The 22,136-nt window shown below is 42.1% G+C and overlaps 1 protein-coding gene across 1 annotated transcript in view; it reads left to right on the forward strand.

Annotated features, from left to right (window-relative positions):
- LOC121896253 (mucin-2-like) overlaps positions 1-22,136 on the forward strand; it is a 58,173-nt gene that overhangs the window by 14,880 nt on the left and 21,157 nt on the right. Inside the window, exons 17-29 of the mRNA XM_042410026.1 lie at positions 154-203; positions 1,374-1,483; positions 1,597-1,748; positions 3,127-3,265; positions 3,505-3,615; positions 4,192-4,368; positions 4,663-4,902; positions 5,932-6,088; positions 6,261-6,389; positions 7,034-7,181; positions 9,052-9,095; positions 9,307-9,510; positions 10,121-21,922. Of these exons, the coding sequence (XP_042265960.1) occupies positions 154-203; positions 1,374-1,483; positions 1,597-1,748; positions 3,127-3,265; positions 3,505-3,615; positions 4,192-4,368; positions 4,663-4,902; positions 5,932-6,088; positions 6,261-6,389; positions 7,034-7,181; positions 9,052-9,095; positions 9,307-9,510; positions 10,121-21,922 (13,463 nt within the window). The remainder of the gene's footprint in view (positions 1-153; positions 204-1,373; positions 1,484-1,596; positions 1,749-3,126; positions 3,266-3,504; positions 3,616-4,191; positions 4,369-4,662; positions 4,903-5,931; positions 6,089-6,260; positions 6,390-7,033; positions 7,182-9,051; positions 9,096-9,306; positions 9,511-10,120; positions 21,923-22,136) is intronic.

Genomic DNA, 22,136 nt, shown 5'->3' on the forward strand with positions numbered 1-22,136 from the left:
CTTTGAACCAAATATGTCAATCTGTGGATGGTGCTAAATGAAAAGACAGGGAATCACCAAAATGAGAAAATTTAATGGCAATCCAATCGAACAGTTAAAAACTACAGAAATGTCATCTCTGTTTCTCATATCTTCTCATACCTGCTCTCACAGTATCTGCAGACAAGGAGTTCTCAGCTGCTCAGGAGGGACACAACTAAAATGTAGGTTTCCGTATACGGACACATTCAAATCCCTGTAATTTACATTAACAATATGAGTTTTACATGTTTGCTTTTGTGCTTAACTACTGAATTCAATTTGTTAATTAATTGTTAAAGGTGCAGTGTGTAGAATTTAGTGGCATCTAGTGGAACAGACTTGGCAGAAATGGAATAAAATATTCATAAGTATGTTTTAATTACTGTATAATTGCCTGAAAATAAGAATTGTTGTGTTTTCATTACCTTACAATGGGTACTTTATATGTACATAGGGAGTAGGGGTGGAGCTGAATCCAAATACGGTATTCAAAAAGTACAAATAGTGGATTTTTACAAATATTTATTTAGTACAAAATTTTAAGAAATATTTATTTGTCTCTGTCCTCTGATATGCTGTTCTGTCTGTCTCTGTGTCATGAGCATATACATAGCTGCAGGTCTGTGTGTGTAGCAGAGCTGATCTTAAGCAGAGTAGTCAGTGCAGTTGTCCATGGTCTGGGAGACCTGAGTTCAAGTTGTGGAGACCTCCTTTGCAAAATAGGTTATTGATAAACACTTTAATATCCTAAAATTAGAAGTGTATTAAAAACAAAAACAAGATTTTTACACCTATTTCCACCTTTATTCAAATACAAATGCAAATAATTTCCCTGCCTTAACAGCAGATACAAATACTGGGCTCTCTGCACATCCCTAATAGGGAGTGGTTCTTCTTCCATGGAGCCCGCCATGTTGCACTGCCATGTCTCTACAGTAGCCCAGAACAGACAAACCAAACAATGGCTCTAGAGAGGGTTTTTCATGTTTTTCACAAGTCTCGTAGGTTCTCCTACATGCTTGGTGGTGGAGGTGGTGGGGTATTCAGTTGGTTGCAATCTGCAGCCTCACCACTAGATGCTACTAAATCCTACACACTGAACCTTTAAATGCCTTAAAATGCACATGTCCCATTGACAATCTGTTTGATATTAGAGGCCTGTTGAGTGGCCAAGTAATGCTCAGAGCCACAGAGAAAAGAAACAGTTCTCTTCTGGATTATGCATTTTCCAAACTGAAGAAATTCATGCTAAATTGCGGAATGAATTATGCACATGACATCTGGAATTTTAACATGATCCATATCATGCTAATAAGGCTTCTCTAAATTTGAATATGTTATTGATTACCCAGCCTTACCAACATGCATTGGCCCCATGGTTTACTTTGACTGTGCCACTGCTCAGCCTGGGATGTCTGGGACTGAGTGTCAGAAGAGCTGCAGCACTCTGGACATGGCTTGTGTAAGTGACAGCTCCACCACGCACACACTCACAGAAATCAAACACTTAGATATACATACAATGGCTCTGTTTGACTCACTCCCTCTCTTCCCCCTTCATTTGTATGGATACAGATCAGTACTGGCTGTACATCAGGCTGCATGTGCCCTGATGGCCTGGTGTCAGATGGAACAGGAGGCTGTATCAATGAGACCAGCTGTCCATGTCTACACAATGGACAGGTCTACCAGCCTGGGCAGACACTGACTGTGGGCTGCAACACCTGGTTTGTACAGTGCTTTATACAACACGTATACCTGCATGAAAATTCAGACACTTAATATTTCTTTTACAGAGGTTGTCCTACACAATGATTCAGATATTAAACACGCTATGTGTTCAAACAGACGGTCACCAGCAACTTTGATCTACTTTGTTGAGGTCTCAATGAAACATATTACATTATGAAGAGGTGGTCTTGATCCAGTTACAAATGAACTCTGGTACAGTTCATTTGTGGTATGAACGTGATCCAACCTAGATCCCACCCAACTGCAGAAAGCACTGTGCATTTTTTGGATTAAACCAGCTCCTGTAGCCAGCTGCACTGTGCAGTATGTGCTCAATATGTGCTCCCTTCTCTTCTTCAGCCAACGTCTTCTTCGCGTAACGTGTGTTTCCATCAGAATGGCAGTGTAACCATGGCGGTGGGGGGTTTTACAGAGAGAGATAGAGAGAGAGAGAGAGAAAGAAGCCATGTGTGTTGGTAAATGCAAGTGTTGGTTATACTGTACACTGGAGTGTGTGTGTGTGTGTGTGTGTGTGTGTGTGTTGGTGTCGCAAGTGTCGGTTATATGCAAACTCCTTTCTCTCCCTGCCAACCCCACAAGCTTTCTGACCAATGAACAGAGTGACAGCTCCCACGTGGCTTTTGTTGAAACATTTTGGTTTGCTTGAAATTTTGCCATGTGAAACCAAACTAAACCAAAGCAAAAAGCAAACAAACTATAGTGTGAAAATGCTGTAAATTATAGTCTTTGGATGTTTTGCCTACTTAGATCTGAATAAAACACTTTGCAGTAGTCAAGTTGGAGGATATAAAAGCATGGATGACCTTTTCTAGATGAGAGGAATGACCTAATCTTAGTTAAATGTCTCAGTTGGACTAAGCGGGACTGCACCACTTTAGTCACTAATCATCAAAAGACAACTGAATCAAAAAATACACAGAGGTTTCAGGCCACTTTTTAAAAATATTGTTAGATGAGGCACTCAGACTAGATGAGAGACTGTTCATGATGCTGGTACTGGGGCCAGAGGGAGTGGTTATCCTTATTACTGATTTTGAGTCATTCCAATGCAGAAGTTTTTTGAGCATCCAATTCTTAATTTCAGCAAGGCACAAGTAGATGGGTTTCATTTCTGATGTTCCCATACATCAAAAAGTTGTTGGATTTGCTGTGACTCCAGGACACTGTTCAGGAAAGTTCACTCTGCTGAGGGCAAACATACTGTACTGACATCCCACCCCCTGTGTAGCTTGTCTGTCTTTTGGAGCTCCTCATCACCTTTGAAAAAAAAAAGTAAAAATGCGAAAAGGTTTAGAATCAAATGGGGTTTTTTTTTAGCAAGGTTTACATGATTGAAAATTTGTGTCTCCCCAGCTATTGCAGCAGCAGGAAGTTCACATGTACCACCAACGTGTGTGATGAGGTTTGTGGGATCTATGGCGATGGTCACTATGTCACATTTGATGATAAGAGATTTGACTTCAGTGGACAATGTGAATACACACTCCTCCAGGTAAAGTGGCAGGTCATGTTCATATTTAAGAGAAAAATTGACAGATGTACAGTGGTTAAAGTTGTAATCCTTATGGAGTAAATGATATGTTGAGGATTTAAATGAGGAAATTGAACTTTTTTTGAGTAAAAACCAATTCAGAAACAATTATTCCAAGCTGGAGGGGGTCTTTAAGGATGTTCATTTTGAGGATGATGTCCATTAATTGTATTCTGTGTCTGTGTATGTGCCTTAATCAGGACTACTGTGGCACTGGTCAGGGCAATGGGAGCTTCAGAATTATAAGTGAGAATGTTCCATGTGGAAGCACAGGAACCACCTGTTCCAAGACCATCAAGATCTTTGTTGGGGTAAACACAACACACTTACACACTTACACACTGTGCCCATGTCCTGTCTCAAACACAAGCTAATGTTGATATTAACATGGTAAAGTTGGGCTAGGATTATTTGCTTTATTTGGTACCATAATGGGAGGTATAAGGTTCACTATAAGACCTGTAATAATAAAATTTCATCCCATAGTCACGCGATGATGCCGATACCCACAATATACTAAATATATCCTGCACATGTCCAGCCTTTGTGAACATTTACATTCAATGATGCAGCTCATGAAATTCAGCCATCATATTGCTATGCAATCAATTTGTATCTTTCTGAAGAAGGGGCCAGTTTCTCTCCAGTTATAAGGGGACTAAAGTTCCTTTTCACAATAGCAAGTAGCTTTTCAGGAGAAAACTATAGAAAAATACCTTGTAATTGTTGTGTGATAATTATGTGAAAGACTTCATAGTTGTGATTCCCAGACTCAAGGTACTGATATACTGTATAGTTGTAAAAATGTGAGCAAGTGAGTACTTGTTCCACCTCACTTAACTGGTGCAGTAATAAAATGCATGTTTATCTAATGTTGATACCCACAGGATAATGAATTCCAGCTTAAAGATGAGAACTTCCAGGTGGTGAAGGGCAGCAGCCAGGTGTTCCCTGCTCAGGTACACAAGATGGGTATTTATCTGGTGGTGACAATCAAGCCAGGACTTGTGCTCATGTGGGACCAGAAGACCAGTCTTTTCATTAAACTCAGTCCAAAGTTCCAGGTAAACACTTTATTCTGCATATCTTGATTGACATCTAGCCTTTGCACAAAGCATGACTATTTGTTAAGCCAGTTCCTTTCAGTCTGGCTTCTTATCAGAATATACCAATTTGACTTGTAGTTTAAAGTTACATTCCTCATTTAATATTTTGTTTAAATCTATCTTGTGTTATGCTACAGTAGTCTGATGTATTTTGTAGTCAGCAGCGTTTTGGTAACAACAACAAACTGGTGCCTTACTCTGTATCAGTCCTATCATATAGCAGTGAATACTGTCATTGGGTTTCTCTCTCAGGGTCAAGTCTGTGGTCTGTGTGGAAACTATGATGGTAACAGTAAGAATGACTTCACCACACGCTCCCAGGAGACAGTAGCAGATGTTTTACAATTTGGCAATAGTTGGAAGGTTTCATCCAGTTGCCCCAGTGCTCAACTCATCGATGATCCCTGTGCCTCCAACCGCTACCGAGCAGCCTGGTCCCAGAAACAGTGTAGCATCATCACCAGCGTCACCTTCAAGAGCTGTCATTCACAGGTATCTATAGTGATAACAAACATACTTACATGGATACACACAGAGATGATATACACAAGCAATATCACTTTAACTACAATGGTATTTAGGAAATAAGATATACTGTATTTCATCGTCATTTTCAATTTTCATTCATTATTTCAAGCGCTCATTCATGTGTGTTGATTGCCTGACCACTACTGGCCAGGGCTGAGGGCAGTGATGTTGATCAATATGATGGTCTGTTTGGTGGTCTCCACATCCATCTGTTCCAACAAAATGTTGGTCCAGAGAAAAATATAATAATAACAATAAAGTAATAATAACAATAATAATAATAAACTTTATTCATATAGCACCTTTCATACAAGAAATGCAGCTCAAAGTGCTTTACAATAAAGACATTACATAGACATAAAAAGAGGATGAAATAAGAGAAATAAGATGAGAGAGAAATAGACATAAAATGAGCATTAAAAACAGGGATACAATGCCATAATAAACGTGACATAAGATGGAAAATACAACCCATTTTATCTTTATATTTATAATGTCATGTCAGTGGCGGCAACTTGAGACTATTATTTAATTATTTGTAATAAATGCACCCGTGTATGCATATTTATTGGAATTTTCAGAATATATCAGCACCTAGGACTGCAACCTAGTCCAGAAAAAACAGTTGCTAGTAAAAACCTCATCAAAACCCTGCCAGAAACGCAGTGGTCAGAAAATACTTCACTGCTTTTAATTTATTATATTTCAGCAAATTTACTAACCGACTACTGACAAAAAATAGAATAAAAATAAAGAGGAACGAGAAAAAGAGAGCTAAAAGAGGAAATATTGTAACAACTACGACTGTTAAATTTTTGGACAGGATATTCACAGTTAGGTGATAGCACCACCATCAATATCTCTACTATTACTACTGATAGTACAGCCAATGTGATTACTACTACTGCTACCAATGCTACTGCTGCTACAACTACTACTGCAACATTTTGTTACCCTCAGCTTTCATTGACAGTATGTTATTGTCTGTTCAAGGTTGACCCAGGGCCATACTTTGATTCTTGTGTGAGAGACTCTTGTGCTTGTGACACCGGTGGGGACTGTGAATGTCTCTGCACTGCTGTGGCTGCCTATGCCAAAGCTTGTAATGAAGCTGGAGCGTGTGTTAAATGGAGAACTCCAAAGCTGTGCCGTAAGTTTTTGCTCCAATCACACCAGGAAAACATGAGCTATGGAGGGACAGAGGACAGGGGAGGAAATTTAAGAATTTAGGGGAACTCAGGTGCTAAATCAAAATCAGAAATTGTAGCACCATGAGTTTTGTAACAACAGCTAGGATGTTTTTTTGTCTCTGTCTTTTGCAGCTATTTTCTGTGACTACTATAACTCCCCTGATGGCTGTGAGTGGCACTACAAGCCTTGTGGAGCTGACTGCATGAAGACATGTAGGAATCCATCAGGAAACTGTTCCAATCTCATCACTTCCCTGGAAGGTACAGTAGACTGATCTTTTGGTATCTCATTACTCTTGACTTGTGGAACCTGTGTGTGTGGCCAAATCAAAGCTTTGAGTGGAACTTAAGTTAACTGACTGATTAACCTTTCCCCTGTTCATATAAACAGTGATAACAGTGCATGCCAATCAGATGTGCTCTTGATCCAGTTTTTAGATGTGTCAGAGCCATCATACTCAGTACTGCAGTCATATCTGTATGAACCTTATATTTATTTTATTTAGTAACAACAATGAAATACAGACCCAACAGTTTGTTTAGTTTAGCCTTTATTCTCACTGTGTCTTTCTCTTTTGTGCTCTCTTTTCTTTGTCAGTCTGTCTCTCTCTCTCTCTCTTTATGTCATTTTCTATTTTGCATCAATACTTATTAGTGTGTTGGCAGGCTAAATAGAAAGAGATCATGCCTAAAGCAAAACGCTAACTGTTCCAGTCTGCATACAAATGGGCTGTTAAGGACAGTTACACTCTGCAATTATTATCGCAAACAAAATAAGGTTTTAGAATCCTAAGAATGGGCACTGTTTCTCTGAATTGCTGCAGTGTCTATGTTTAATGGATTCAAGAGGCTGCTGTACTTGTATTTCTACTGAGGTAAATCAAAATGTTATAACGATGTTGCAGGCTGCTATCCACAGTGTCCTCCAACCCAGCCATACTTCGATGAAGACACCATGAAGTGTGTCGCCTGGGGCCAATGTGGCTGCTATGATGACAAAGGCACCCATTACAGCATCGGAGATAAGGTTCCATCAAACAACTGTTACACTTGGTATGTCTCATACAGAAGATTCCTCTTCACAGTAATGACTTAGCACACAGTAAGCAATGATGCATCTACCACATTTGCACTGCACTTAAACCAACTCTGAAGAAAATAACTGTGCTCAGTCTGTTTCACCTCAAAAACCCTGCACCCGCTTAGTGTCTTGTACAATGATCGCTTTCCCCGGAGCTGATGGTGCAGCAGAGAGGCTGCTCTCCACTGCTGGAAACATGACGCTAATAACAACAGAGTCATTTATGTTATCTGCCAGTTATGTTTCATGTTGTATTTAGGTGTTGTAAGGACACCAGTCAGTGGTTTGGCACAGTTTACTGGCGCAAGACTGAAAATAGTGCTCCCTTTTCTATTTATTCAATTGAGAATAAGTTTTGAATGGAGAACAGATTCTGAATCGAATCGGCACCAAGTATTGTGATAGTGCTAAATCAGGAGATAAGCATATTGTCCCAGGCCTACAAAATCAACACTCTCATTTGTCATAACCTTTATTTTTCATCTTTTTGTTCCATCTTGGTAGACAATTTATATTTCTATGGACACTTTCATCTATCAAATCGTGTTTTTTTCACTTAAGTGCATGACACTCTAAAGGTGTGCACACAAACCATGTATGCTGCACTACGCACATTCTCCAGCCTTTGTCATCTTTGTCTCAAAAAAATCCAGGAAAAACCCTGTCCCATGTACAATAAGGTTTTGTGTCAGTCTATGCCCTTCTTCTTTTGAAAAGTCTTTTTTTTATCAACAAATAAATTGTTTCCTTTGTCAGGCCATGACAAGCATGCAGATGTAAGTTTAAGGATGAGATAGGTTTACACAAGATCCTTCTTGTTCTTAGCAGCTGGCATCCAAATCCCTAAATACATTTATTGATGATTTTGACATATGGTGATTTCATAATCCATGGATTAAAGACTACACTTGCTTTTCCTCTTTGAACAGAATACACTCAAGAATCATTTGCTGTATTTCTAACTACAGGAATTATCAAGATGTAGGTGATCCTATGCTTGTTTGGATTGTTGTTAAGGGCTTTATTAGAAACTTCCCTTCTTGTTTTGCCTCCTATTTAAACAATACCAGGCCAGTGAAAATGTCAACTGCTGGAGCATCTTAAAAAGAAATACAGTGTTTCTATTGAAGATAATCTTTTGTAACTGGAGATAATTTATTGAGGAGGACAGCGTTTGTCAGAAATACTATTTCAGTGAACACATGGCAAATAAGCTTCTTGTCTTTGGGTTAAAACAGTGAGAAAATTATGCATCAATAGATTGCATACAAACCCCCCATGAAAAGTCTAGTCTCTGATTCAGTAGAAATTAAATAATACTTTGATGATTATTTTTTTTATACATCTGCTACAACTTTGATATGGATAGGTGGAAAATAGCTTGTTGAAAGGGAATTTTTATGGTTAGTTTTAGAATGATTTGATCGGCTAGGAGACAGTAACATAAAACAACATATTAAACTCATCCAAAAGTGAAAATCACTTAATTTTCACTTAAAATTGCCTGCAATGTATTGGTCTCCTATTTTGTAGATATAATAAAAAGTTGCTTTTAAGTCCAAATTTTGATCTGTGTTTTGATAAACTGGCTCAAAATTTGTGGTCATGCACATCGAGAGGGAAAGAGTCATATAAAGCCAGGGCTCATAAGATCTAATTATGATTGTGGACAGCAGCGAAATATTACATCCATGTTAATTATTGAGATAATGAGGCAATGTTGTGGTATGATATAATTTTAGTGAAAGGCATGTCCTTGGTGTATGTTTACATTTCAAACCAATTTTCTGTATACAATACCAAAGTACATTGATATAACAACAATTTCCTTCTATTTCAAAGCTCCTGTACAGTCTCTGGAATAAGGTGCAACTACAATGTGAACTGTAAGTACATGTATACACTGATATTAACAAAGTGTACATACTGTATGCACACACATGCATACACAAACACACACACACACATACACACACAAACACACGCACACACACACACACACACACACACACACAAATATATATATATATATATATATATACACATATATGATAACACATAACAAGGTTAAAATGATGAAATACTCTCCATCTGCAGCTTGTACATGCTTTATTAATGGGAAAACCTACAAATATGGGGCTACTATCTACAACACCACGGATGGACTGGGACACTGCATTGTAGCTAAATGTGAAGCCAATGGTACCGTAACCAGGAACATGTACCCATGCTTAACCACCACCACTCCTGGCCCTACAACATCCCCCTTTACATTCAGCACAGCTGTAATAACAACTTCAGGTAAGAAAAAATCTACATAACATGAGCCCAGATACTGCTTTAGAATTCTCGATAACTAAATCAAAATGCAAATTATATATTTTTCAAAGAAAAATTACGACATTTTAATGGAAAAGAAATGTGTATGTAATTGTTAATGATATACTTTTCTTTACAAATGGATTTTTTTTAATTTTACCAGTTGCTACCACACCTACATCAACCACCACCAAACATGTAGAAACAACCACATCAGAGGAAACAACAATAAAGGTTGAAACAACAAAGCCACCAAAAGTAACCACTGGCCCACTCATAACCTCCACCACAGCTGTTCTTGAAACTACAACCTCATTGCCAGGGGTCACGACAAAAAGTCTGGAAACAACAGTTGTCACATCCAAACCTTCTGTTGGTACAACTAAAACACCATCAAAAACCACTGCAGGTGTAGTCACAGGAAGGCCCCAAACAACAACTGAAATAACAATGCCTTCTGTTTTGAACACAACAACTTCCACTGAAACTACAGGAACAACAGCGATAGGTACTACATCTATTGGCCCAATAACACAGACACTTCCAGGCTTTACAACTGTCTACACTACTGGTTCAACCTCTACCATACCAGTCAAATCCACAGCATCCATGTTTACTACAACAACCACAGAGGGAACCACCATCAAACGTGGAGAAACAACCACATCAGAGGAAACAACAATAAAGGTTGAAACAACAAAGTCACCGAAAGTAACCACTGGTCCACTCACAACCTCCACCACAGCTGTTGTTGAAACTACAACCTCATTGCCAGGGGTCACTACAACAAGTCCAGAAACAGTTGTCACATCCAAGCCTTCTGTTGGTACAAGTACTACTGAAGTACAATCAACAACCACAAAGGGAACCACCACCAAACGTGGAGAAACTACCATATCAGAGGAAACAACTGTGACGGTTGAGACAACAAAACCACCTAAAGAAGTCACCACTGGCCCAGTCACAACCTCCACCACAGCTGTTGTTGAAACTACAACCTCATTGCCAGGGGTCACTACAAAAAGCCCAGAAACAACAGTTGTCACATCCAAACCTTCTGTTCGCACAGGTACTACTGAAGTACCATCAACAACCACAGAGGGAACCACCAACAAACGTAAAGAAACAACCACATCAGAGGAAACAACAGTAAAGGTTGAAACAACAAAGCCACCAAAAGTAACCACTGGCCCAGTCACAACCTCCACCACAGCTGTTGTTGAAACTACAACGTCATTGCCAGGAGTCACGACAAAAGGTCCAGAAACAACAGTGGTCACATCCAAACCTTCTGTTGGTACAAGTACTACTGAAATACCATCAACATCCACAAAGGGAACCACCACTAAACGTGGAGAAACAACCATATCAGAGGAAACAACCGTAAAGGTTGAGACAACAAAGCCACCGAAAGTAACCACTGGTCCAGTCACAACCTCCACCACAGCTGTTGTTGAAACTACAACCTCATTGCCAGGGGTCACGACAAAGAGTCTAGAAACAACAGTTGTCACATCCAAACCTTCTGTTGGTACAAGTACTACTGAAGTACCATCAACAACCACAAAGGGAACCACCACCAAACGTGAAGAAACAACCATATCAGAGGGAACAACTGTGACGGTTGAGACAACAAAGCCACCTAAAGAAATCACCACTGGCCCAGTCACAACCTCCACCACAGCTGTTGTTGAAACTACAACCTCACTTCCAGGGGTCACAACAAAAAATCCAGAAACAACAGTTGTCACATCCAAACCTTCTGTTAGTACAAGTACTACTGAAATACCATCAACAACCACAAAGGGAACCACCACCAAACGTGGAGAAACAACCACATCAGAGGAAACAACAATAAAGGTTGAAACAACAAAGCCACCAAAAGTCACCACTGGCCCAGTCACAACCTCCACCACAGCTGTTGTTGAAACTACAACCTCATTGCCAGGGGTCACTACAACAAGTCCAGAAACAGTTGTCACATCCAAGCCTTCTGTTGGTACAAGTACTACTGAAGTACCATCAACAACCACAAAGGGAACCACCACCAAACGTGGAGAAACTACCATATCAGAAGAAACAACTGTGACGGTTGAGACAACAAAACCACCTAAGGAAGTCACCACTGGCCCAGTCACAACCTCCACCACAGCTGTTGTTGAAACTACAACCTCATTGCCAGGAGTCACGACAAAAGGTCCAGAAACAACAGTGGTCACATCCAAACCTTCTGTTCGTACAAGTACTACTACAGTACCATCAACAACTACAAAGGGAACCACCACCAAACGTGGAGAAACTACCATATCAGAGGAAACAACTGTGACGGTTGAGACAACAAAACCACCTAAGGAAGTCACCTCTGGCCCAGTCACAACCTCCACCACAGCTGTTGTTGAAACTACAACCTCATTGCCAGGAGTCACGACAAAAGGTCCAGAAACAACAGTGGTCACATCCAAACCTTCTGTTGGTACAAGTACTACTGAAATACCATCAACATCCACAAAGGGAACCACCACCAAACGTGGAGAAACAACCACATCAGAGGAAACAACAATAAAGGTTGAAACAACAAAGCCACCAAAAGTAACCACTGGCCCAGTCACAACCTCCACCACAGCTGTTGTTGAAACTACAACCTCATTGCCAGGGGTCACTACAACAAGTACAGAAACAGTTGTCACATCCAAGCCTTCTGTTGGTACAAGTACTGCTGAAGTACCATCAACAACCACAAAGGGAACCACCACTAAACCTGGAGAAACTACCATATCAGAGGAAACAACTGTGACGGTTGAGACAACAAAACCACCTAAAGAAGTCACCACTGGCCCAGTCACAACCTCCACCACAGCTGTTGTTGAAACTACAACGTCATTGCCAGGGGTCACTACAAAAAGTCCAGAAACAACAGTGGTCACATCCAAACCTTCTGTTCGTACAAGTACTACTACAGTACCATCAACAACTACAAAGGGAACCACCACCAAACGTGGAGAAACTACCATATCAGAGGAAACAACTGTGACGGTTGAGACAACAAAACCACCTAAGGAAGTCACCACTGGCCCAGTCACAACCTCCACCACAGCTGTTGTTGAAACTACAACCTCATTGCCAGGGGTCACTACAACAAGTCCAGAAACAGTTGTCACATCCAAGCCTTCTGTTGGTACAAGTACTACTGAAATACCATCAACATCCACAAAGGGAACCACCACCAAACGTGGAGAAACAACCACATCAGAGGAAACAACCGTAAAGGTTGAGACAACAAAGCCACCGAAAGTAACCACTGGTCCAGTCACAACCTCCACCACAGCTGTTGTTGAAACTACAACCTCACTTCCAGGGGTCACAACAAAAAGTCCAGAAACAACAGTTGTCACATCCAAACCTTCTGTTAGTACAAGTACTACTGAAATACCATCAACTACCACAAAGGGAACCACCACTAAACCAGGAGAAACAACCATATCAGAGGAAACAACCGTAAAGGCTGAGACAACAAAGCCACCTAAAGAAGTCACCACTGGCCCAGTCACAACCTCCACCACAGCTGTTGTTGAAACTACAACCTCACTTCCAGGGGTCACGACAAAAAGTCCAGAAACAACAGTTATCACATCCAAACCTTCTGTTAGTACAAGTACTACTGAAATACCATCAACAACCACAAAGGGAACCACCACCAAACGTGGAGAAACAACCACATCAGAGGAAACAACAATAAAGGTTGAAACAACAAAGCCACCAAAAGTAACCACTGGTCCAGTCACAACCTCCACCACAGCTGTTGTTGAAACTACAACCTCATTGCCAGGGGTCACTACAACAAGTCCAGAAACAGTTGTCACATCCAAGCCTTCTGTTGGTACAAGTACTACTGAAGTACCATCAACAACCACAAAGGGAACCACCACCAAACGTGGAGAAACTACCATATCAGAGGAAACAACTGTGACGGTTGAGACAACAAAACCACCTAAAGAAGTCACCACTGGCCCAGTCACAACCTCCACCACAGCTGTTGTTGAAACTACAACCTCATTGCCAGGGGTCACTACAAAAAGTCCAGAAACAACAGTGGTCACATCCAAACCTTCTGTTCGTACAAGCACTACTACAGTACCATCAACAACTACAAAGGGAACCACCACCAAACGTGGAGAAACTACCATATCAGAGGAAACAACTGTGACGGTTGAGACAACAAAACCACCTAAGGAAGTCACCTCTGGCCCAGTCACAACCTCCACCACAGCTGTTGTTGAAACTACAACCTCATTGCCAGGAGTCACGACAAAAGGTCCAGAAACAACAGTGGTCACATCCAAACCTTCTGTTGGTACAAGTACTACTGAAATACCATCAACATCCACAAAGGGAACCACCACCAAACGTGGAGAAACAACCACATCAGAGGAAACAACCGTAAAGGTTGAGACAACAAAGCCACCGAAAGTAACCACTGGTCCAGTCACAACCTCCACCACAGCTGTTGTTGAAACTACAACCTCACTTCCAGGGGTCACAACAAAAAGTCCAGAAACAACAGTTGTCACATCCAAACCTTCTGTTAGTACAAGTACTACTGAAATACCATCAACAACCACAAAGGGAACCACCACCAAACGTGGAGAAACAACCACATCAGAGGAAACAACAATAAAGGTTGAAACAACAAAGCCACCAAAAGTAACCACTGGCCCAGTCACAACCTCCACCACAGCTGTTGTTGAAACTACAACGTCATTGCCAGGGGTCACTACAAAAAGTCCAGAAACAACAGTGGTCACATCCAAACCTTCTGTTCGTACAAGTACTACTACAGTACCATCAACAACTACAAAGGGAACCACCACCAAACGTGGAGAAACTACCATATCAGAGGAAACAACTGTGACGGTTGAGACAACAAAACCACCTAAGGAAGTCACCACTGGCCCAGTCACAACCTCCACCACAGCTGTTGTTGAAACTACAACCTCATTGCCAGGGGTCACTACAACAAGTCCAGAAACAGTTGTCACATCCAAGCCTTCTGTTGGTACAAGTACTACTGAAATACCATCAACTACCACAAAGGGAACCACCACTAAACCTGGAGAAACAACCATATCAGAGGAAACAACCGTAAAGGCTGAGACAACAAAGCCACCTAAAGAAGTCACCACTGGCCCAGTCACAACCTCCACCACAGCTGTTGTTGAAACTACAACCTCACTTCCAGGGGTCACGACAAAAAGTCCAGAAACAACAGTTATCACATCCAAACCTTCTGTTAGTACAAGTACTACTGAAATACCATCAACAACCACAAAGGGAACCACCACCAAACGTGGAGAAACAACCACATCAGAGGAAACAACAATAAAGGTTGAAACAACAAAGCCACCAAAAGTAACCACTGGTCCAGTCACAACCTCCACCACAGCTGTTGTTGAAACTACAACCTCATTGCCAGGGGTCACTACAACAAGTCCAGAAACAGTTGTCACATCCAAGCCTTCTGTTGGTACAAGTACTACTGAAGTACCATCAACAACCACAAAGGGAACCACCACCAAACGTGGAGAAACTACCATATCAGAGGAAACAACTGTGACGGTTGAGACAACAAAACCACCTAAAGAAGTCACCACTGGCCCAGTCACAACCTCCACCACAGCTGTTGTTGAAACTACAACCTCATTGCCAGGGGTCACTACAAAAAGTCCAGAAACAACAGTGGTCACATCCAAACCTTCTGTTCGTACAAGTACTACTACAGTACCATCAACAACTACAAAGGGAACCACCACCAAACGTGGAGAAACTACCATATCAGAGGAAACAACTCTTACGGTTGAGACAACAAAACCACCTAAGGAAGTCACCTCTGGCCCAGTCACAACCTCCACCACAGCTGTTGTTGAAACTACAACCTCATTGCCAGGAGTCACGACAAAAGGTCCAGAAACAACAGTGGTCACATCCAAACCTTCTGTTGGTACAAGTACTACTGAAATACCATCAACATCCACAAAGGGAACCACCACCAAACGTGGAGAAACAACCACATCAGAGGAAACAACCGTAAAGGTTGAGACAACAAAGCCACCGAAAGTAACCACTGGTCCAGTCACAACCTCCACCACAGCTGTTGTTGAAACTACAACCTCACTTCCAGGGGTCACAACAAAAAGTCCAGAAACAACAGTTGTCACATCCAAACCTTCTGTTAGTACAAGTACTACTGAAATACCATCAACAACCACAAAGGGAACCACCACCAAACGTGGAGAAACAACCACATCAGAGGAAACAACAATAAAGGTTGAAACAACAAAGCCACCAAAAGTAACCACTGGCCCAGTCACAACCTCCACCACAGCTGTTGTTGAAACTACAACCTCATTGCCAGGGGTCACTACAACAAGTACAGAAACAGTTGTCACATCCAAGCCTTCTGTTGGTACAAGTACTACTGAAGTACCATCAACAACCACAAAGGGAACCACCACCAAACGTGGAGAAACTACCATATCAGAGGAAACAACTGTGACGGTTGAGACAACAAAACCACCTAAAGAAGTCACCACTGGCCCAGTCACAACCTCCACCACAGCTGTTGTTGAAACTACAACGTCATTGCCAGGGGTCACTACAAAAAGTCCAGAAACAACAGTGGTCACATCCAAACCTTCTGTTCGTACAAGTACTACTACAGTACCATCAACAACTACAAAGGGAACCACCACCAAACGTGGAGAAACTACCATATCAGAGGAAACAACTGTGACGGTTGAGACAACAAAACCACCTAAGGAAGTCACCACTGGCCCAGTCACAACCTCCACCACAGCTGTTGTTGAAACTACAACCTCATTGCCAGGGGTCACTACAACAAGTCCAGAAACAGTTGTCACATCCAAGCCTTCTGTTGGTACAAGTACTACTGAAATACCATCAACTACCACAAAGGGAACCACCACTAAACCTGGAGAAACTACCATATCAGAGGAAACAACCGTAAAGGCTGAGACAACAAAGCCACCTAAAGAAGTCACCACTGGCCCAGTCACAACCTCCACCACAGCTGTTGTTGAAACTACAACCTCACTTCCAGGGGTCACGACAAAAAGTCCAGAAACAACAGTTATCACATCCAAACCTTCTGTTAGTACAAGTACTACTGAAATACCATCAACAACCACAAAGGGAACCACCACCAAACGTGGAGAAACAACCACATCAGAGGAAACAACAATAAAGGTTGAAACAACAAAGCCACCAAAAGTAACCACTGGTCCAGTCACAACCTCCACCACAGCTGTTGTTGAAACTACAACCTCATTGCCAGGGGTCACTACAACAAGTCCAGAAACAGTTGTCACATCCAAGCCTTCTGTTGGTACAAGTACTACTGAAGTACCATCAACAACCACAAAGGGAACCACCACCAAACGTGGAGAAACTACCATATCAGAGGAAACAACTGTGACGGTTGAGACAACAAAACCACCTAAAGAAGTCACCACTGGCCCAGTCACAACCTCCACCACAGCTGTTGTTGAAACTACAACCTCATTGCCAGGGGTCACTACAAAAAGTCCAGAAACAACAGTGGTCACATCCAAACCTTCTGTTCGTACAAGTACTACTACAGTACCATCAACAACTACAAAGGGAACCACCACCAAACGTGGAGAAACTACCATATCAGAGGAAACAACTGTGACGGTTGAGACAACAAAACCACCTAAGGAAGTCACCTCTGGCCCAGTCACAACCTCCACCACAGCTGTTGTTGAAACTACAACCTCATTGCCAGGAGTCACGACAAAAGGTCCAGAAACAACAGTGGTCACATCCAAACCTTCTGTTGGTACAAGTACTACTGAAATACCATCAACATCCACAAAGGGAACCACCACCAAACGTGGAGAAACAACCACATCAGAGGAAACAACCGTAAAGGTTGAGACAACAAAGCCACCGAAAGTAACCACTGGTCCAGTCACAACCTCCACCACAGCTGTTGTTGAAACTACAACCTCACTTCCAGGGGTCACAACAAAAAGTCCAGAAACAACAGTTGTCACATCCAAACCTTCTGTTAGTACAAGTACTACTGAAATACCATCAACAACCACAAAGGGAACCACCACCAAACGTGGAGAAACAACCACATCAGAGGAAACAACAATAAAGGTTGAAACAACAAAGCCACCAAAAGTAACCACTGGCCCAGTCACAACCTCCACCACAGCTGTTGTTGAAACTACAACCTCATTGCCAGGGGTCACTACAAAAAGTCCAGAAACAGTTGTCACATCCAAGCCTTCTGTTGGTACAAGTACTACTGAAGTACCATCAACAACCACAAAGGGAACCACCACCAAACGTGGAGAAACTACCATATCAGAGGAAACAACTGTGACGGTTGAGACAACAAAACCACCTAAAGAAGTCACCACTGGCCCAGTCACTAATTCCACCACAGCTGTTGTTGAAACTACAACCTCATTGCCAGGGGTCACTACAAAAAGTCCAGAAACAACAGTGGTCACATCCAAACCTTCTGTTCGTACAAGTACTACTACAGTACCATCAACAACTACAAAGGGAACCACCACCAAACGTGGAGAAACTACCATATCAGAGGAAACAACTGTGACGGTTGAGACAACAAAACCACCTAAGGAAGTCACCTCTGGCCCACTCACAACCTCCACCACAGCTGTTGTTGAAACTACAACGTCATTGCCAGGAGTCACGACAAAAGGTCCAGAAACAACAGTGGTCACATCCAAACCTTCTGTTGGTACAAGTTCTACTGAAATACCATCAACAACCACAAAGGGAACCACCACCAAACGTGGAGAAAGTACCATATCAGAGGAAACAACTGTGACGGTTGAGACAACAAAACCACCTAAAGAAGTCACCACTGGCCCAGTCACAACCTCCACCACAGCTGTTGTTGAAACTACAACCTCATTGCCAGGAGTCACGACAAAAGGTCCAGAAACAACAGTGGTCACATCCAAACCTTCTGTTGGTACAAGTACTACTGAAATACCATCAACATCCACAAAGGGAACCACCACCAAACGTGAAGAAACAACCACATCAGAGGAAACAACCGTAAAGGTTGAGACAACAAAGCCACCGAAAGTAACCACTGGTCCAGTCACAACCTCCACCACAGCTGTTGTTGAAACTACAACCTCATTGCCAGGGGTCACGACAAAGAGTCTAGAAACAACAGTTGTCACATCCAAACCTTCTGTTGGTACAAGTACTACTGAAGTACCATCAACAACCACAAAGGGAACCACCACCAAACGTGGAGAAACAACCACATCAGAGGAAACAACAATAAAGGTTGAAACAACAAAGCCACCAAAAGTAACCACTGGCCCAGTCACAACCTCCACCACAGCTGTTGTTGAAACTACAACCTCATTGCCAGGGGTCACTACAACAAGTCCAGAAACAGTTGTCACATCCAAGCCTTCTGTTGGTACAAGTACTACTGAAATACCATCAACTACCACAAAGGGAACCACCACTAAACCTGGAGAAACTACCATATCAGAGGAAACAACTGTGACGGTTGAGACAACAAAACCACCTAAAGAAGTCACCACTGGCCCAGTCACAACCTCCACCACAGCTGTTGTTGAAACTACAACCTCATTGCCAGGGGTCACTACAACAAGTCCAGAAACAACAGTGGTCACATCCAAACCTTCTGTTCATGCAAGTACTACTACAGTACCATCAACAACTACAAAGGGAACCACCACCAAACGTGGAGAAACTACCATATCAGAGGAAACAACTGTGACGGTTGAGACAACAAAACCACCTAAGGAAGTCACCACTGGCCCAGTCACAACCTCCACCACAGCTGTTGTTGAAACTACAACCTCATTGCCAGGAGTCACGACAAAAGGTCCAGAAACAACAGTGGTCACATCCAAACCTTCTGTTGGTACAAGTACTACTGAAATACCATCAACATCCACAAAGGGAACCACCACCAAACGTGAAGAAACAACCACATCAGAGGAAACAACCGTAAAGGTTGAGACAACAAAGCCACCAAAAGTCACCACTGGCCCAGTCACAACCTCCACCACAGCTGTTGTTGAAACTACAACCTCATTGCCAGGGGTCACTACAAAAAGTCCAGAAACAACAGTGGTCACATCCAAACCTTCTGTTCGTACAAGTACTACTACAGTACCATCAACAACCACAAAGGGAACCACCACCAAACGTGGAGAAACTACCATATCAGAGGAAACAACTGTGACGGTTGAGACAACAAAACCACCTAAGGAAGTCACCTCTGGCCCAGTCACAACCTCCACCACAGCTGTTGTTGAAACTACAACCTCATTACCAGGAGTCACGACAAAAGGTCCAGAAACAACAGTGGTCACATCCAAACCTTCTGTTGGTACAAGTACTACTGAAATACCATCAACAACCACAAAGGGAACCACCACCAAACGTGGAGAAAGTACCATATCAGAGGAAACAACTGTGACGGTTGAGACAACAAAACCACCTAAAGAAGTCACCACTGGCCCAGTCACAATCTCCACCACAGCTGTTGTTGAAACTACAACCTCATTGCCAGGGGTCACTACAAAAAGCCCAGAAACAACAGTGGTCACATCCAAACCTTCTGTTCGTACAAGTACTACTAAAGTACCATCAACAACCACAAAGGGAACCACCACCAAACGTGGAGAAACAACCACATCAGAGGAAACAACTGTGACGGTTGAGACAACAAAACCACCTAAGGAAGTCACCACTGGCCCAGTCACAACCTCCACCACAGCTGTTGTTGAAACTACAACCTCATTGCCAGGGGTCACGACAAAAAGTCCAGAAACAACAGTGGTCACATCCAAACCTTCTGTTGGTACAAGTACGACTAAAATACCATCAACTACCACAAAGGGAACCACCACTAAACATGGAGAAACAACCATATCAGAGGAAACAACCGTAAAGGTTGAGACAACAAAGCCACCGAAAGTAACCACTGGTCCAGTCACAACCTCCACCACAGCTGTTGTTGAAACTACAACCTCATTGCCAGGGGTCACAACAAAGAGTCTAGAAACAACAGTTGTCACATCCAAACCTTCTGTTGGTACAAGTACTACTGAAGTACCATCAACAACCACAAAGGGAACCACCACCAAACGTGAAGAAACTACCATATCAGAGGAAACAACTTTTATGGTTGAGACAACAAAACCACCTAAGGAAGTCACGACTGGCCCAGTCACAACCTCCACCACAGCTGTTGTTGAAACTACAACCTCATTGCCAGGGGTCACGACAAAGAGTCTAAAAACAACAGTTGTCACATCCAAACCTTCTGTTGGTACAAGTACTACTGAAATACCATCAACAACCACAAAGGGAACCACCACCAAACGTGGAGAAACAACCACATCAGAGGAAACAACAATAAAGGTTGAAACAACAAAGCCACCAAAAGTAACCACTGGCCAACTCACAACCTCCACCACAGCTGTTGTTGAAACTACAACCTCATTGCCAGGGGTCACTACATCAAGTCCAGAAACAGTTGTCACATCCAAGCCTTCTGTTGGTACAAGTACTACTGAAATACCATCAACTACCACAAAGGGAACCACCACTAAACCTGGAAAAACAACCATATCAGAGGAAACAACCGTAAAGGCTGAGACAACAAAGCCACCTAAGGAAGTCACCACTGGCCCAGTCACAACCTCCACCACAGCTGTTGTTGAAACTACAACCTCATTGCCAGGAGTCACGACAAAAAGTCCAGAAACAACAGTGGTCACATCCAAACCTTCTGTTAGTACAAGTACTACTGAAATACTCTCAACAACCACAAAGGGAACCACTACCAAACGTGAAGAAACAACCATATCAGAGGAAACAACAACAAAGGTTGAAACAACAAAGTCACCGAAAGTCACCACTGGGCCAGTCACAACCTCCACCACAGCTGTTGTTGAAACTACAACCTCATTGCCAGGGGTCACTACAACAAGTCCAGAAACAACAGTGGTCACATCCAAACCTTCTGTTGGTACAACTAAAACACCATCAAAAACCACTGCAGGTGTAGTCACAGGAAGGCCCCAAACAACAACTGAAATAACAATGCCTTCTGTTTTGAACACAACAACTTCCACTGAAACTACAGGAACAACAGCGATAGGTACTACATCTATTGGCCCAATAACACAGACACTTCCAGGCTTTACAACTGTCTACACTACTGGTTCAACCTCTACCATACCAGTCAAACCCACAGCATCCATGTTTACTACAACACTATGTGCCTGCATTGTCAATGGAACTTCATATCGTCCAGGTAGGTGCTGCTCTAGGTGGGTGTTTTCTTCACTGCACATTGATTCATGTGTGTGATGTCTTGAATCTTTCTTTCAAAGATAAGAAATGAACCAGACTTCACTTGAGTCTGCTCACATTACCTCAGAGTTTGAGTTTGTTATATGAAATGGATTAATCCTGGTTCAATTTGTTAGTCTCTCTTATTAATATAAATGATTTATATTTATGTATTC

Source organism: Thunnus maccoyii, chromosome 1 (genome assembly GCF_910596095.1).
Source record: "Thunnus maccoyii chromosome 1, fThuMac1.1, whole genome shotgun sequence".
In the NCBI taxonomy this organism is placed as follows: Eukaryota; Metazoa; Chordata; class Actinopteri; order Scombriformes; family Scombridae; genus Thunnus; species Thunnus maccoyii.